The sequence below is a fragment of the Melopsittacus undulatus genome, chromosome 9 (genome assembly GCF_012275295.1).
Source record: "Melopsittacus undulatus isolate bMelUnd1 chromosome 9, bMelUnd1.mat.Z, whole genome shotgun sequence".
Taxonomy (NCBI): Eukaryota; Metazoa; Chordata; class Aves; order Psittaciformes; family Psittaculidae; genus Melopsittacus; species Melopsittacus undulatus.
This window is the reverse complement of record NC_047535.1, coordinates 183987-202017: the sequence shown is the minus strand read 5'-3', so window position 1 is coordinate 202017 and position 18031 is coordinate 183987. Positions and strand designations below refer to the sequence as shown.

The 18031-nt window shown below is 47.5% G+C and overlaps 1 protein-coding gene across 1 annotated transcript; it reads right to left on the bottom strand.

Moving 5' to 3' along the window:
* Nucleotides 1-1743: 1743 nt before the first annotated feature.
* On the bottom strand, nucleotides 1744-16528 carry MAP1A (microtubule associated protein 1A). Its single transcript, XM_031053873.2, has 3 exons — nucleotides 7822-16528; nucleotides 5989-6221; nucleotides 1744-5097 (listed from the first exon to the last, which is right to left on the bottom strand). Exons 1-3 carry the CDS (start codon nucleotides 16511-16513, stop codon nucleotides 4942-4944), a joined length of 9081 nt encoding a protein of 3026 aa, XP_030909733.2. The 5' UTR covers nucleotides 16514-16528; the 3' UTR covers nucleotides 1744-4941.
* Nucleotides 16529-18031: the final 1503 nt, after the last annotated feature.

Here is an 18031-nt window from a genome sequence, read left to right as displayed (position 1 = left end):
AGGGAGACAGGCTGGTGACGTGTGGCTGGTGGTGCTTGTGCTGTGGGAGCAGAAGTCCTGAACTCAAGGGCAGGTATCGTCCTACAGACAGCTGAGGAGAAAGCTGGGCTGCCCACAGTGGTGCAGAAGTGGGGCTCTGGGCTGTGTCTGCTCTCTTGCATAGAGGCACCAAGAAGGGATAGTGCCTTTTATTTTAAGAGAGCTGCTTTTTGGCTGCCTTTGTGGAGAATTGTCTTTCATGATGCTCTAATGCTTCAAATGCACATCTGCAACATGTTGTGAGATGTGAGCACTGACCATCTTTTCTTAGCAGTGTCTTTACCGTGTTTCCTTGGCTTAGCAGCAGGAGTGATTAATCCACAAAGCCCTTTCCAAACAGAAGGGTGGTGTAAGGAAGGGCTGTAACTCACAAAGGAGGGGGGAGAAAAGGGTGGTTGCACAGTTTCTGAGCACAGCAGCAGAAGCTGGTATTTTTGGCTTAATCTTGCCAAAGCTAGTTCCTGCTCCTCAAATCTATGCTAATGCAGCTTAAGGTGCACTTTCAAATGCCCTTGGGCTACATAAGAAGTGATGTGCACAAGTGGCTGCTGCATGGTCCTGCATCTCTGGCTGGGTGTAGCCACAGCCGTTGCCTGCAGTGGTTGTGGCAGTTGGGATCAGGCTTGTCAAATCCCTGGCAGATGTAATTAAGTAAAACCCTTTTTCCTCTGAGTTGTTGACAGTGTGTGCAGCAGGAAAACAGCACAGAGACATGGCCCAGGCTGTGCGGCAGAACAGGCAGCGAAGAGCAACAGTCTGTACCAAGTAGCCAGAGTACAGCGATGGCCACTGCACTGTGAAGGTGGCAGGATTTCTCTCAACCAGTCCTTAGAGCTGCAGGAAGGGTCAGGCTGTGCAGCATGTGCAGGGTTTGGGCTTTGGTGTTTCAAGGTCGAGGCAGCCCTGAGTGTTGAGAAAAGACCAAACTCAATGCTGCTGCTTTTGCCTTGCAAGCTCCTCTGGTGTACCAGTTGGCAAATACTGAAAGAGCTGATGAAGGGAGGGCTGTGTCATTGTCTTACTGGGACCTGTCTTTTGATTATCTGTTCTTCTGGTTTCTCACAGCCATGCCCCTTCCCCACAAGTTACTAATCCTGATCTCCCTCCCCAAATCCTGTGCAGCAAGTGACAGACACAGATGACCAACAGAGGACACTGGTATCTGCCCTTGGTGTGAGTGAGGGTCCTATGCACCCGCTCCTCCTGTGGTCCAGGACTGTTGGGTCCAGTGCTGCTCAGCAGATGGCTGATCTGTTGCTGGCCACAGGGGGACAATAGGCCCAGGAACTTGAAGGACTGCTGCTTGCCTCTTCAAGTTGCTCTGCAGGAGGGTCCTTAGGCTCTCACCACTGTACACCTCTGGAAAGGTATGTACAGTGAAAGCCTGTCCGTGGGCAGGAGCATAGCCACGTCCATAAGCAGTGTGAAAATAGTTCCTGCTTGAGGGTAATGGTTTGTGATTTGCAGCAGCAGGATGGGTTGTGCCAGGCTCCGCACTGGAGCACTGAGGGCTGAGTCCCTGGTGCGGGGGGCAGGGAAGGAGGTGGGGGTCCCAGGTAGGCTCCATGCCCCTGTGTCAGTGCAGGTGAGGTGTTATTGGCAAAGCTGGGGCTCACCTCAAATTGTGGACGGGAGGGAAGGCAGCAGCATCCTTGTGTCCCTGCAGAGACTCACTCAAAGAACAGTTTGAAACCGCTGGAAGTGTTCTTGTTCGCAGTTAATGTGGCTTTATTATGAATGTGTTGGGCTCCTCTCTCGACAGCAGTTAGTTACAGAGTGTTTCACATGGAAATGAGCAAAAGGACAGAACTTGAGGAACTAAATTAAAAAACAAACATGATGCTGAAGAAAAGAATCAGGGCTCTGTTCTTAAGATGTTTAGCATAGAAGAAGCTAGGAGCACAGGTTGCCATTTCAATACAGTTAAGACGTTCACTTCTTTAATTATAGGTTTAAAATAGTATTTTGTACCTATTACATACAGGAAGATTACGCGTTGTTGCCCACATGCAGAAACAAGCAAAAGCAGAGTTTAACTCTTTCTCTCTATAGCTGTGTATTACCTCTGGCTCTGGATGGGTTCTGCTGGCTCCTGCAGGCTCAGCAGGGGCAGAATCTTTACAAATTGGCATTTTTACAAGGTTTTTTCCCGTAGTCTTTGAAGATGGAGGGAGGGAGGGAGGGGCAGGTGAGGAGAGGGGGAAGGAGAGAAGTTGAAGGGGGAAAAGACGGACACAAAAGACTAAACAAAAAGTGTGGCGCCTCGAGGCGGAAGCAAACTGGCCAGGATAAAGGTGTCCAAGCAGCACGGCTGCAGTGAGCAGCAGCACCGAGCACATGGGGTTTGCTGGAACAAATGCCAGTGACCACACTCCGGTCTGGAGGACGCAGGCACCTTGCAAAGCCTCACTACTACTGCTGCCTAGTCACAATTGCTTCAAGTTTAAAACTGAGAAACATTCATGTGTGGGTCTATCTAAAGTTAGTGCACTAGCTTTACACCTAGCCACGCTTCAGGATCCAGGAAGCCAGTCAACGAGGGTCACATTCGTTCCTGCACTGCTGGCAGCAGCCCACTGCAGGTGAGCCAGGAGCTCCCCCCATACCCCAGCAGTGTCCAGGGGCAGCAGGAGCAGCTGTGGTACCACCTGCAGTCGCTTGCCATAACCAGCACTCATGGGCACTGACCCCATCGGGTTACAGAGAATGACATTTACTCTGGCAGACACACTGTGATTCCATGGTTAGAACTGAGTACAGCACAGGGCAAGGACTTGCTAAGTCCCTGAGTGAGCTGACATGCTCCTAACAAGGGCTTTGCTGTGGCCATCCTCAGCCTTGTGCTGCAGCCGCTGCGGTACAGACATGGCAGTGCTGGCTGCGGGCAGAGCCCTGCTGCTGCTGCCCTCAGGTGCTCTGTGGCCTTTGTATGTTGCTGTTCAAATTGCAGCATTGCAGTATTTGCACTGAGAAACCTCTGAACTAAGAGCACATAGTGTCATGTCAACATGTATAAATTAAAATATTAAATCCACACGAAACTCAGCTTAACATCAAAAAATAAATATATAAATTAAATGCAAAATAAACAATTTCCCTAGAAACTCCATTTTAATCCCAGGATCAAATTTCTAAGCAGCATTTTCTTTGTGTCAGCTGCCAGAAAAGAAGCACTGAGACTGATGTGTCCCAGGCAAGCACAGCACACAGGGTCCTGGATGCTTATTATGAAGTCAGACCTCGGCACCGGGCCAAGCACAGTGGGTGACCCAGCAGATGGAAATACCTTTGAGCTGTATGTCAAGCCTTGCAGTATTGCTTTTCTAGCTCATCCCTCCCCCAAAGCACACCCTCCTGCCACTTTTTGTCTTACAGAAAGATAAACACCATCTTTGTGGTAAGTCCCTCTTGCAACACCCTCAGATCCTAACATTGCTGCTGCTCCCCTGCAGGAGCTCCACAGCTCTATGGGTCTGGACACGGAGGAGGCTCTGGGTGACTGTTAGTAGGAATGATGCACTTGGGGCTACGCTCGTGCCAGGATGGCCAGCAAGCACCACGCACAGGAGGTGTGCCAGCAGCCGGTTGCGCAGTGCTCACAGCACTGTGTGACAGCACCTCCACTGCGCTGGCCACAGGACTCTGCCTGTCCCTGCCCCTGGTGTGGGAGGCCTGAGAGCAGCTACACTTGCTAAACTACTGTCCCCAAGTGTTTTTGGAAGGGGTTCTCTTTCCTTACACCACAGGTTCTGGTCCCTGCATCCTGGACACGTGGGGGGACAACACAAAGCTCGGGCCAGTGGCAAACAGGCAGCAAGGGACCTGCTGCTGCTGCAGAGCTGTCACACATCAGCTACACCAGCCAGACACGAGCCTTCATCAGGTGGGTTCCTCAGGTGCCTCACCACAGTCCTTAAGAAAGCCTTTGGTTTACAAGGACAGGGAGGTTTCTCGTACATCTTAGGCAAACAGTGGCCGGGGTTGTTTGAGCCCTTCTACTTTAGAGGGGGCTGTAGTTGTGCGTTTGGATACTCTCCTCGTGTGACTCCTCAGGCAACAGCCCCTCTGTGCCTCCCACTGTCACACTGCTGATGTGCAGGAGTAAGTCGGCCACTCTGTGAGTGCAAAGCTCAAGTTAGCAGGTTAGGAATGTGCTCTTTGTATCAAAGAACAGGTTGAACCCTCCCCTCCCACCTACATCCCCAAAACTGTCCTTCATCCCAGTTCCTTGATCATAGCCAGCAGATGAAGCAGGATGCTACAACCAAACACTGGGGACAGAAACCTGCAGAGAGAGCTGGCAAGCAGGGATCCTGCCCAGCTGGAGTACAAGACCCTTGTTCAGAACACCACCTGTATGTTCAGGGTGGGAGATGGAAGAATGACCTTCACTGTCATGTTACAGTTGGAGGGTTTTGCCTTCCCTCATTTCCTAGGTGCATTTTTTTTTTGCAGATTAGTTTTCTTCTCTGTCCCCCTACCCCCCATGCACTGTCTACATGCAGCAGCAGCACTTCAGCCCTCACCAGAAAGATGAGGTTTGTGGTGCTACAAGTTAAATGGCAAGGCAGCCAGGAAGAGAGTAGAACAAGCTCTCACAGCAGCAAGGCAGCCAAAATAGTCTACAGAAACGGTACAGGCAGCCGAATAAAGCAGGGAAAATGAAAGTGCCCCTGGCCTGCAACTGCTCTTGCACAAGTTCTCAGCTCAGTCCAGAATATTAGAGCCCTACACTTCTTTCTTATGGCATCCAGTGCTGAGCTAGATGGATACCCGATTGCCTGACAAATGGGAACCATGTAGAGGACTAAACCAGAGAAGAACTGGACTGTGATTAGATGGTGTCTCTGATGTTGCATCGGTGATTGGAGAGTCAATGGATGAACGCAAAGTGTGGAAGATTTAGAATTCAATCTTACAGGCTGGAAAAGATTCATCCTGCATCACAACAGTGCTGCTGCTTGCCAGTACCATGATGTTTAGCTCCTGCTGCTTCTCATGGGTCTGTTGGTACCATTCTCGTGTGACTTCAGTATCATGTGTTGGGATCAATGTCACCTGGGAAAAGAAAGCAGCAGAAACAATTGTCTGAGAACACCTGCAGTGACAAACAATGCCCACAGGAGCTGAGGCTAAAATTTCCCTTTCATTTTGGAACACTGTACCCTTGGTACTTCTTGTTCTATTTAATGTCTTTCAGAGGTCAGGCTCTCTAAGGCAGAACTGGTGCTTTATCTTATGCACTACCAGCACAATGGCTGCAAGCTGGCAGGACTAAGATCTTAATGATGAAAACAGCTGCAGTGCAGGGGAAAGCATCACCCTATGGAGCTCCTGAAACAGCCTTAGAAATATCCCTCAGTGTGAAAACTAACAATTCTGAAAGTGCCACTGTTAACGGCCTGACAGTAGGCTTTATGTGCCTAATGACCCAACGTGCAACTCTGGGACCTTGAAATCTGAGGCTGCTCGATCTGAAAGAACATACACACTTTCTTGTACCTGGCTTCAGAAAGAGTGCCTACCCAGAATGTCCTGCAAACTGAACTGAGCAACAACTGTCGGTTAGAACACTCTGGTTTGAAAGCACTAATAAAAAGTTGCTATCAGAAAGATCATCAGTGAGCAACAGATGCCACTAGGTGTGGGAAGCTGTGATGAACATACAGACTGTGATGGTGCTTGTTCTTGCTTGAGGAAGACAAGGAGGAGTGTATGATTGCTAAATGTTTCCTCCTGCTTCTACTCACACCACTTTGGGGTTGTCCTCATCACGGGTACAAACAGTTATTCTTCTAAGATTGCAGAGCAATACTTCCCCAGTACCATATCCTTCCTCTCAGTATGTCCTCGTGTACTCCCTCTGGGTATCTCTGTGATACATACCTCCTCCCCAGCACCTGTGACACAAGTAGTGTATTGACACTCCTTGGCATTCCCGTAACCTACCTGCAGGTTCTCCCCCCACTGAGACTTCCCCTCCAGGAGGGCATCCAACACTGCACGGCTTGGTTCTCCATTGGCTGCATCATTCCCACTCACAACATAATATGATGCTCGAACCCGCTTGAAGAACTCTGGATCCGTGTTCTTTCCACTGCAATGGTTGGGGATGTATGCCAAGTCCACATAGACAGGTGGGCCCATGGGCACAGGCAAACTGCTCTTAGGACTATTGGAAGCTTTGGGAAAAAAAAGAAAAGAGAGGCTCTCAAAACCCTCCTGGAAAGGACAAACTCTCAAATTAACACTGAAGGACTTGGATTCCAGGAAGCTGCAGCAACAAAGTTAACATTTATCCATTTATCTGCTGCTCAGAGGTGACCTGGCTGTATTTCTGGACCACTGCTGCCACAGCTCTTGGAAGGGAAAGGGAGTTCTGCTGCTCTGTGGGGTCTGGAAGTCTTTAGGCTCAGAAGCTTTTCCTGAAGAAGGGAAACACAAACCTCCATTATTAGCTTTTGCAGAGTTGTCATTCCAATTTAGTACTGAATTTTGTTGTTTTTTTGCTAAAGAAACCCATTCTGATGGCCTTTATATGCTATCCTAAGGTATTACAGTAGCCTTCTGGATGCTCCATACCAGCTTTCTGCCATCCCTGTGAATTGCTGCCATTCCAAGGACCCTGTTGCTCTTTCCTATCAAACTTTGGTGCCTCTTTTCTTCATTTGCTGCTGCTTACATTTATGAGATAAGGGATGGTCAAACAAGAGCTGTTATACTCAGCAATATATGCACATACATACAGACACACAACCCATAGAAGGACTGTCCCTCCTCTCTCTCCTGCTCTCTGTGCAATGGCAGAGGCCTCTGTCCTCTTTTTCCTTCCATATACTATGAACTCTGGGTAGTCTCTTCTGTGAGTAAAAAGCCACTAACTACTAAGATGGACACCTCATTGTGCTGCCTGGTTGCTACACAAAGAATCCCTTCCTTTCCCAGCCAGTCTTAGGGATGCTGACTCCTCACCCCAGGTTTGTTTCGGGCAACTCACAGCACTGCTCCATGCACAACCTCTATCCTATAACTTTGTCTCAACCACCCCTTCAGACTCACATATCCAGGCACTGCATCTTGCCAGTTTTTCTGTGCAGCACCTCCAAGATATGACTGTTCTGTATAGCCACTCTGTTAACACCCTGATGCAGGCTCTCTCTTGACTGCACCCTATATGCTTGTCAGTTGACCATGAGCATCAGCTCCCTCAGCTCTCAGTTCAGTCCACATTCCTTTGCAGAACCCTTCTGGGCTTAGCACTGTGACCACCTCACTGCTCTGGCTCTCACTCCCCACTACAATGGGCAGCCCCTTCATCAACCATGCGGCTTGTGCATCGCCACTGCTGTCCGTGACACCATCTGTCAGTGACACCAGTTTGCCTCTCCTGGGCTGTATTTGCAACACACATGCACTAGGTCTCTCTTCGTGTCTTTCCCTTCAGCTGTTCTCATGTGAGAGGAGTTTCCTGTACTGCCTCCGCAAACCTTCCCCCCCCATCTATTACACCCTCTGCCGCAGTGTCTGCAATGGGCAGCTGCTAAGACCACAGACATCAGCTGGTTTACAGTTGTCTCCATTCTTTAGGGTGCCCAGAGAAGCTGTGGCTGCCCCATCCCTGGCAGTGCTCAAGGCCAGGTTGGACACAGGGGCTTAGAGCAGCTGCTCCAGTGGAAGGGGTCCCTGGGTTGGAGCTGGAGGAGCTTTAAGGTCCCTTCCCACCCAAACCAGTCTGGGATTCTCTGATTCTATGGACATGCATGCTTAAGGAAGAATTCTCACCAGGGTTTGTTTTGATGCCATTAACAAGGCTCTTGCCAGGGTTGCTGTGGCTGCTCCGGGATAACTCCTCCTCTGCCTGCACTATTCCACTGCGTGCTTTGGGCTTTTCTCCACCATCTCTTTCCTTCTTGGCAGTGACAGGTTTTTGAGGTTTGTCCAATGGCTGTTTCACAGGAGTGGGGGATCGTTTCCCTTTCACGTCTATTTTACGGGCAGGTGAGGAAGACTTGGGCTTGCTCAAAGGCTTCCTCACACCTTTGTTCTTCTCTTTGATGTCTTTCTTGGAGATTTTATCAGTTCTGCTCATGCTTTGCTCATTTACCAACATCTCAGGGTCTACCATGCAGACGTCAGGGTGAGGAGGGTGAGGATGGGGATCTACCATTGGAACAGGCTGAGGATCATGGCTGGACCTAGAACTGGTGTGATGAGCATTCCCAACAGCTTTGTCCACTGGGAGGAAATCAGCATCTTCGTCCGAGTCCATGTTGGCATCTGCTGTGATGGATGGACATTCCTCTGTCTCAGGCGGGACATCCGAGTCTGACTGAGAGGTTCCAGAATCACTCACTGATGTCGGAGGAGTTTCCTCCACTGTGGCACTTTGCATGGGGCTACTTCCAGTGTGGGGTGGTCTTCCTTGCACTGAAGGGTGACCATCCTCTTGTGAGAGGTCACTGTCCTCAGAGAGCTCATGAGGACTTGGGTTGATGAATGAGGGAGAGAGTTCTCCTTTCCTGTGCTTGTATTCACATGAGGAGAATTTCTGTCCACACTCAGAACTGCCTCTTAAATGTGGCTCCATCTCATGGGAAGCATCTCCATGGTCCTCTGTTTTTCCACCCCTCTGCACATCTGGGAAAAAGGGCTGGAAACTGTGTGCAGGGGACATCAGAGAGGAAGGACGGCTCTGCCTCTCTGTGTCTGCTTTGCCTGCATATGGGGAAAAACTGCTGTCAGAATCGGCACATGGCGCTTCATCTTTTGCTTGTGCTGCATGGTATGTACTCTGGAAAGCTTGCAGACTGGTGCTCACCTCTGTTGGACCATTGGCTGTGGTTTCATCTTTGGCTGTGGTTTCAGCTTTGTGGTGATGATGAGGAAATGATGTCAGGACATCAGGGAGAGGTGTCAATGTCATTGGGTGTTCTGCAAATGGTGTCTTCTGCTCTGGGCTGCTTACACAGGGTTGCCGTTGTTTCTCTGCAGAGAATGGTGTGGGGTCTGAGCTCTGCCACTCCTTTCTGCTTGATGAAATGCTGTCACCCACGCCACTGGCGAATGGAGAACCATGTTCTTTAGCAAACACAAAGTCTTTGGTTTCAGCTGTATGTGTTTTCACAGCAGTATCTGGAATCTGTGGAGACACATCCCAATGACTCCTGGTTCCTGGTTCCTCTCCTGCATCTGTGTATGTGGAAAGCATATGGGAGTAGAAACTTCCTGCTTTGGTTGGGATCACAGGAGTGGTAGCTTCAGATGAAGGTTCCTCTGACAGGCTGGAAGATTCATCTTTCAGCTGATGCTGGGGCACAGCCTCCCTTTCCACAGCTTTGGAGAACAACTTATCTTCTTCATATGGACTCAGTGGTGAGAACTTGGCAAAAGATGAGTCAAGGCTGCTGATTTTCTCAGGAACCTCCAAGTACTCATCTCTCTTCTCCTGGTCTGACAGTAAAGCACAAGCAGTCTTTAAAGGAAGAGAGATATCCCCAGAACAGCTTGCCGAGGTTTGCTCATGTCTGAGCATACTGGATGTTTGACTCTTTCCTAGCAGGGAGCACTGGAATCCCGACCGGCTGTGCATCACTGTGCCCTCTGCTGTTGGGCTCTTTTGGAATGCCTCTTCCTGTTTTCCAGAAGCATATTTCAGGTCTATGGCTTGGTCCTGGCTCTCTGAGGCTGCTGCAGCACTTGGATAATCTGCTACACAGAAATGGGATTCTTTTGTGGAATGTTCAGCAACTTCTCGCATTTGTGAAGGGTCTTGTCTCAGCTGGCACACTCCTAAAGTCTGCTGATCCCTGCCCATGTCTGACAGGTCCCTGTAACCAGCAACACGTGTCCCCACAACAGTGGCTGATGCAGTTTTCCTACTTCCATATTCCTCTTTCCATGCTGGATCAGAGGGTGACGAGGCAGTAGAACCGGGTGAAATGGACTCCTGACACGTGCTTTGCAGAAGGGGTTCTGGTACATGAAACTTGTCCATCGCTGAGATGTGTGCATAGGCTGTGCCTGTACCTTTAGCAGGGCTGTGCAGTTTAGACTCCTTCTCAGATTTCTCCTTAGCACCTTTTTCTAACTCGGAGTCACTCGTGCTTTCTTCCCCTCGACCTGCTTTCTCATAGTATGTGCCTTTGGTGTTTGAGCTGTCAGATTTCAGGAATACCTGCTCCTGGCTGGACAAAAGGATGTTCTCATCGGGACAAGCAGCATCAACATAAGCAGCTGATTTCTGTTGATAAAATGTATCAGTCATGTCTGTGAGAGAGGCAAATGCTGTGCTTGCAGATGGTGGGTGCAGTTCAGAGTCCAATTCTTCTGGCAAACCAGAAGACGCCTTCAGATTTTCCTGTCCTGCAGATATCCTAGGCTTATCTCTTTCAGACAAGGGCAAGTATCTTTCATGGATGTCTGTATAGTCGAAGGCTGAATCTGCTTTATCTTTAGGGGATGCTGGAGATGACAACTCCTTCTCAGCAGAGGTATAAAGGCAAGACTCTTCTTCCTTTGCAGAGACATAAAAGCTTTGACCTTTTTGAGAACTCAGTGCTGTTGCTGGCATCTTGTCAGTGTGAACTGGGCTGTCTGCACCCTTGGGTTTGAAGGAGGAGGATCCAACCCCAGACACAATCATCTTCTCATAGATGTCAGCATACTTGAAACTTCTTTCATCAGGGTAGGGAGTTGGTTCTCTTTCTTCTTGCTCTTGTCCTGTAAAACTGTCATCACTTCTGGGTCTGCAGACCCCTTCCTCATAGGAATAAGGATCAGGGATGCTCATGGAATAGGTCTCTGGAGGATATGCCCCTCGGCTGGCAGAACCTGCAGCCTCAGCTTCCCCCATGGCAGCACTGCTTTTTTGACAAGGGCCTTGTCCTAGGAGGGAGTGTGCACGCTGCCCTGAGCCTGAAGCACTTCCTTCTGGGGATGCTGCTATATATTCATATTCTGCTGGTCTTGTGGATTGCAACAGAGTAGATGCTGCTGCCATCTGCTCTTTTATTCCTGTAGAGTCATAGAGACCTTTAGTGGATTTACAGTCATCCTCTTGCTTTCTATCTGACTTGTATTGACAGTCTATTTCCTGATACAAACCACGGATGTCTGATTTCACTGATGTCTTCTTCAGTGGGACTTCCTCCTGTAACAGTGGCTTGCACTGATCTAACTGGTAAGGCCTCTCTGTTTCTGGTGGTGTGTCTATCTCCTTTTCCTGAGCAGTAGCTATTACAGACAGGGGAGATGCTGTCAGTGCTTGGTCTAGTGACTTTGCATAGATATCTAGAGCAGCTTTCTCATCATCATCTAAGTAGGAGTAATCTTGTTTAGACGTCAAGAACAATTCTTGCCTTTGTTTGTTTCCAGCTAATGCTTTGGCCTGATTTTCCTCACCAAAGACATATCGAGAAGACAGAAGAGAACTTTCCATCTGTGTTCTTTCTGGGAACGTGATGTCAGTAGGAACTGTTTCCTCTTTCTTCGTTTCTGATGAAGGTTTGGCACTCTTCTGTGTGCCTTCTTTGTAATCACATGATTCTGTCTTTAAACTTGCTGTTTCTGCTTGCTGTAGCACAAGTTTGTCTTCAGCATAGCAGAGATTCTCATCCTCTTCCTTGGGTAACTGCCCTCCTCTTCCAGCATCTCTTCCTTCCTGAAGATACCCATATGCAGAGCCCCATATTTCCCTTTCTGCTCCCCTCCAGGTGTGACTGGCAGGCACTTTAGGAGACAGGATCTCCTCCTCTTGCATTTTAGGAGAGGGTTTTGTTTCATATGCTGGTACCTCATCCAGGAATGTGCTCTCTCTCTCTTTATCGTATCTCTGCCTCCTTCCCTGAACAGGTTTCTCCTCCACCTCTTCTGGGAACCACACTTTCTTCTCACAACTTAAATCCTTCATGTAAAATTCTTCCATTTCGGGAGATTTTTCTTCTTGAGCTTCGCTGAACCTGAAAGGTTTTACACCTTCAGCAGAAATGTGTGAAGATGTTTTATCCTCAGCTGGGCTACATTCTGTGAAGTGTAAGCCCTTTGCATCTGGAGACACTTCCTGAGAGTCCAAGCCCTCATTTCTTCCCCTGACTGGACCCTTTTCTGATGCAGAAAATAAACTGCTGTCATCTGGAGACATATCTTCAGTTGAACTATCTCTGAGTGATGTGTCTTTAACTGAGCTACTTTCTGGACAAGGAAAAGATTTGGACACTTCTTCTGTGAGTTCTTTGGCACCAATTTTCAATGGTTTTTCATATGCAGCTGGGCTCTGCTCTGTGAAATCTGGGGATTTCGTAGCTTCTGAATGGGATTTAGCAGTGAAGCCAGACACAGCTTTCTCTTCTGTGAAACTGAGAGATTTGATGTCTTCTGAAGACATTCCTTTAACAAAAGTGTCTGAGGAGATTTCCTTGCTGGGGCTCTCAGTGAGAGAAATAGATTTAGTCTCTTCTGGAGAAATGTCTTTAATGGAAACATGAGAAGATTTGTCTTCTTCTGAGGTGTCTCCTGTGAAATACAGTTTTCCTTCTTCTGCAGTCACTCCCCTAACAGAAATATCTGAGGACTTTTCTTTACCAATACTTTCTTCTGTAAAAGAAAGTGATTTGGTGTCATCTGGTGAAAACTGTGAAGATTTGTCACTTTCAGATTTGCTTTGGCTTGTGAACTGTGGAGGATCCACACTCCCTGGAGATGTTTCTGTGGCAGAGAATGGCTCAAAGGACAAGTGCTTTGAAAATCCCATTAAACTTTCTGTCATGGACTTGGTTCCCTGCTCTTTTTCTGGCTCCAGAAATGTACCTGTGCTGGGGTGGAGCCACACAGGATGCTCCTGCTTCTCCCCTGTCACCACTGTGTCCTGCTTATGGTAGGAGAGCCAGGGCAGTTCCTCCTTCCCCAGGGGTTCTTCCTGCACCTCCTCTCCAGGAGACACTGGAACGTCACTGCCCTGGTCCAGCTTGTGCTGCACAGGTCCAGGCACTTCTTTCTCATGTCTATATTTTGCTGCAGATACCTCATCTTCTCCGAGAGTTTCACCCTTGGTTCCCTTCACCACAACAGAAGTTTGTCCTTCCAATTTCTTGGCAGCATCATCTCTTTGTTTTTCAAATAGATCTGATTCTACTGTTTCTAGTTTTTCCTCCACTGGCGACTGGTAGAAAGGTGTGTGTCCTGCACTAGTGGGGCCAGAAGTGGTAGGAGAGGCCATTTTGACCGTACTGTCATCAGGACTCATGCATCGTTCTTCAGCCTCTGCAGCATCAACCTGGGAAAATGGTGTTTCTTCAGAGGACAGTGGCAGACCAGAGGTTTGCATCACCTGCATGGGAGCATCAATTAACACGTGATCAGGACATCCTTGGTGAGCAAACATGGGGGCACTGTAATGCCCCCTGAGTTTCTCAGGCATTTCAATATTTGGAGTCCCGTCTTCTTCCTCTTCATCTTCTGCCTCTTCATGAAGATCCTTTTTTTGAGCTTCCAGTTTTCTCTCTCCTTCTGCTAACGCTTGGAAATCTTCAGGGGGTGGAGATTTAAAATACTTGTCTTCCTCCAAGGATGATGTAGGAGAAATTGTGCCAGCAGAGGGAACATAGTCGAGACCTTGGGTTGCTTCAGTCCGAGAGGAGGGCATGCTGTTTCCTGTGTCTAACAGTAAAGAGCTTTTCCCAGTCTCTTCTGTCTGTGGTGCCGTTATAGATGCAACAGATTGATCTTCTGCTACTGAAGTTGCAAAAGATGAAAGCTTATCACATTCTGTAATGGAGGTAGCAGAGGATATATGTTCCTCCTCAGCCAGAGGTGCTGCCACAATGTTTGTAGGATACGCCAGGATTTCAGACTCCTGGCCAACATAGCCCTTGGCTGAAAGGTCAGCAGCAGGCACGGCCTGTATTCCATGTATTACTTCAAAAGAGCCTGGGTGATCAGGAACAGAAATGTCATAGGCATTGACATCATACTTCAAGTGTGGGATCCTCTCTTCCTGTTCATCGTGTATTTCTTCATCAGAAATGGTCTGCTCTGTTTCTGAGTATCCTGGGATTGTTTCATCTTGGATATATGACACATGTTCTGCTGTTGCCCCTGGTGTGACTGGCAGACTGCTCAGATATGACTCTTCCTTTCTCATGTCCTTTCCAAGTAACTTGTTTTTCTCACCCATGTCACTAAATTCTTTTTCCTTTTCTGTAGTGGTAAATATTTTATCCTCCCTCTCATCCTGATTCAGCTCATAGAAGTTTCTGTTCTTTTCCTTCTCCTCTGCCTTCACAGGGTGTTCTTCCTTTTCTTCCAGTTCTGCCTTTTCTATCACATCTTCTCTCTTTTCCTTCTCACCCTCTTCCCGTGCCTCTGTCCCCTCACAAGTCTTTGTTTCTGTTTCCCTTTGTTTTCTGTCCAAAGGGATTTTCTCCTCTTCCTCCTTTTCATCCCCTCTGAGCACTGATGATCGAACACCCTTTGCTAAGAGGTCAATGTGTGATGGTACCTGTTCTTTGTCTGCCAACAGCTGAACATCCTTGTCCTGCTCAGCCTTTGTCTCATGGTGTTTCACATCACGATTTTCATCTATTGTTCTTCTTTCATCCTCTATTTTGTCAGCAAGTCCTGCTCTCGGTTCTAGCTGAGGGACTCTCTTTTCCTCTGCTGGTGATGCTTCTTCCATATCAGCAGTAGTCATTACCTGATCAGAAGTGTTTGTTTTCAGAAGCTGATCCACTTCACGGCAGCTCTGAGCAATCATGTCAGCAGAGTCTTTCATCTCAGTTTCAGGTATTCTCATAATCTGATCACTAACCTCAATATCAGACACTTCCTGCATCACCTGCAAAGCCTCTTTCTCCTCATGCTTCATTTCCTCAAAGTCCTTTGTAAGATCTTCTGGTGAAGATAGGACTAACCTCTGTTCAGCTATGGAAGCCTCTTCTGGCTCCACCTGTACAGGTGCCTTCTCCACTGGTGACATCTTCAGGTCAGCAGGTATTTCCTTTTCAGATTTGATCTTGATCTTCTCAGTTTTGAGTCTGCCTGGAACCTTTGCCTTGTATAATGTTTTTCTTACTTCTGGGGTAAATGGTTTTAAGTCTGGTTTAGAATTTTTTTTGGACTCTGGTTTTGTTTCTTTCTTTTTATCCTCTTTCTTGGAATCTTTTTTTTCCTCTTTCTTTCCATCATCTTTTTTTAAGTCCTTTTTCTCCTTCTTGATCTCTTTCTTTTCTTTGTCTTTCTTCTCCTCCAGTTTAGATACTTTCTCTTTGAGATGCTTTTTTCCAACCTTGTCTTTTGCCAGTTTTCTTTTCTCAGCCTTCAGAGCATCACTTGTCTCTGTCTTTATCTTTTCATGTTTAACAGGTTTCTCCAGAACTTTCTCTGAGTGTTCTTTAACCTTTTTCTCAATTTTAGCATCCTTTATGACTTCCGGTTTTACCTCCTTAATCCCCTCCTCCACTGCCTCTTCTTTCTTAGCTTGCTTTGTCACAGATGGCTTGGGGGAAGACTTAAGACTCTCTTTACTGTCAGTTCTTTGTTTAATTTTGGTCTGCTTCAGCACAGCTGGAGGTATTCCAGAAGTGATATCCTTCTGAGTAGCCACTGGATACCTCAGAAAATCCAGGTGCTTGAGTTTCTCAAGACCTTCCAGTATCTTATTTTGAGGAGCATTTCCAGGAAACAAAACCCTTACAATTTTCTCTGTTGGGCTGGCTGGAAGCCACACGACCAGGGCTGTGATGGATGTGAGATAGGGAACAGAAATTTCACCTTCTTTCCCACTTGCAAGAATTACGCCAGTCTTTGCTTTACTATTACCAGCCCATTTCTGCATTAGAAACTGCATTTCTTTACTGTCCTTGACAGGATTCAGTATATACATGTCCAGCTTACCCACTCCCATTTTATGGAAAAGTGTGATAGGTTCAATGGTACTGCTCACCACCCTGTACAGAGGCTCTGCTTTAATGCCTAGTCTGCTGAGATACTGCAGTGTCAGACAAGCTTCTTCGATGCTCCTCTTTACCTTCATGGAGGATTCAGGCATCTTCAGTTTTTCAGGAACATTAAAAAAAACCACCCCTAGCTCAGGAGAAATTAGGTTCTTCATCCAGTCACTGTAGTTGGTAGAGCCCTGGGATTGTTCCTCCTCTTGCTCAGCAACTTTCCTCTGCAGCAGCCCATTGATGCCAGGTAGGTTGTCTGCACCGATGTGGGTGAGCAGGATCGAGTCGATCCTATCCAGGTGCCTTACCAGCTTCCAGAAGCAGGATTTTCTGTCAGAACCACCATCCACAAGGATGTTAAACCCGTTGACAGCAAAGAGAGCAGAGTCACCTCTTCCCCCAGGGAAGATGTAGCAGCAGGGCTTAGAAAGCTTCAGAAAGCCCCCTGAGGTGGGTGGCTCCAGGAGATCAAATGGAGACGGCACATCAACTGTCTCAGAGACATATTCTGCAAACTCAGACACCCCATCCATTTCTGGCAGAACTGGATCAGGATTCAGTTTCAGATTAATGATGTCCTGAAATCGAGGATGTCCAAGGTTGCTCCAGTCTCCTTCTCCCAAGCACGACACAGTAAGGGAGGCCTTGATATCTGAATCAGTGTCACTGAGAATCTGGGTGACCTAATGAGACAAACACAAGCAATTAAAGGTCAAATACAGCTCTGAGACCAACTTGGCACTTCAGAAAAAACCAACCCTGGCAGTGTTTCTGCCAGTTAATGCAGAAATAGTGAAGCACCACAAGCCCTTTGCTGACAGGAAACACTGGGGATAGGTTAAACAGTCCAAAAGCAAAAGCCCTTTGCAAATCGTTGCATGGGGCCATGTTCTGCCCTCCTTTGAAATTGTTCAGGTTGACAGGCTGCTCTGCTTCCTGACTGCTGGGAGGGCACAGGGACAAGACCTCAGGAAAGAAAAGGAAAGCAGGAACCAACTTGTCCTCATTCCTTAATTCTTTCTATGTAACCTGGGATATCAGTCCCTGGCTTGGGCTCAAAAGTAGAAGTTTCTGTTTGATTTGTGAATTCTAACCCTGAGATACCCTTTTCAATCCTTGTCTGGACTGACCCTTGGTCGTTGGCTAGGGAATGATCATACAGCACAGGTGCAGTTTCAGTGCCATAGGACTTTCTTTTTTATTCAGACTCATTTTCTTTCCTGGGACCTATTGTGAAAGTTGTGACTCCATCTCCAGTAACACAGAGGGCTGGGGTGTGCTACATGATCAGTGAGTAGAACTAAGGTCAATAACATTTCCAAGGCTCCTTAGAGCTACGCTGAACATTTCCCCATCAAAGCAGCATTAAACTTCAGACTTCCTAAGTATCTGCAATGAGATTACTACACTGCTTTACACTGTGTTCTCCTTAGACTGCCCTTAATTAACTAGTTAGCATCCAAATAGGTACCAGAAATAAATGAGAACAATCAGCCTAAAATAAATGAAGGTGGGCAGATTTTCTGATTTAATGACAGCAACGATTACCACTCATCAAAACATCACCAGCCATTCCTGCAGCAACTGTACGTTCAATCAGAGACATTCTAAACATCTGGCATACAGCAATCAGTGAAGTCAGGTTTATCAAAGACTGAAGCAGCACACCTGTATCGGCTATGAATGTCAACAGAAAGAGGGTTTAAAGCCTCTGAGGAAAGCTAATGTCATCGGCATCAGAACACAGGTTCAGAAATGTCTTTAAGGTGTTCAAGATGCCACTGGACAAAGCTCTGAGCAATCTTGACTAAATTCAGTGCTGCCCCTGCTCTGTGCAGGAGGCTGGGGTACAGGCTTCTCAAGTGCCCCTACAACCTGAATGATTCTGCAATTCTGTGATTAAATGACAGCATTTGCAGTCATCTAATCATTGGGTAGTTACTTAATCAGCATTTAGTAATCCTCTCATCATCTTCAGACACCCGTAATGAACACTCTGCACCTTGTGAACAGCTTATGCTGCTGAACTGACTGTGAAATGAGGAGAAATA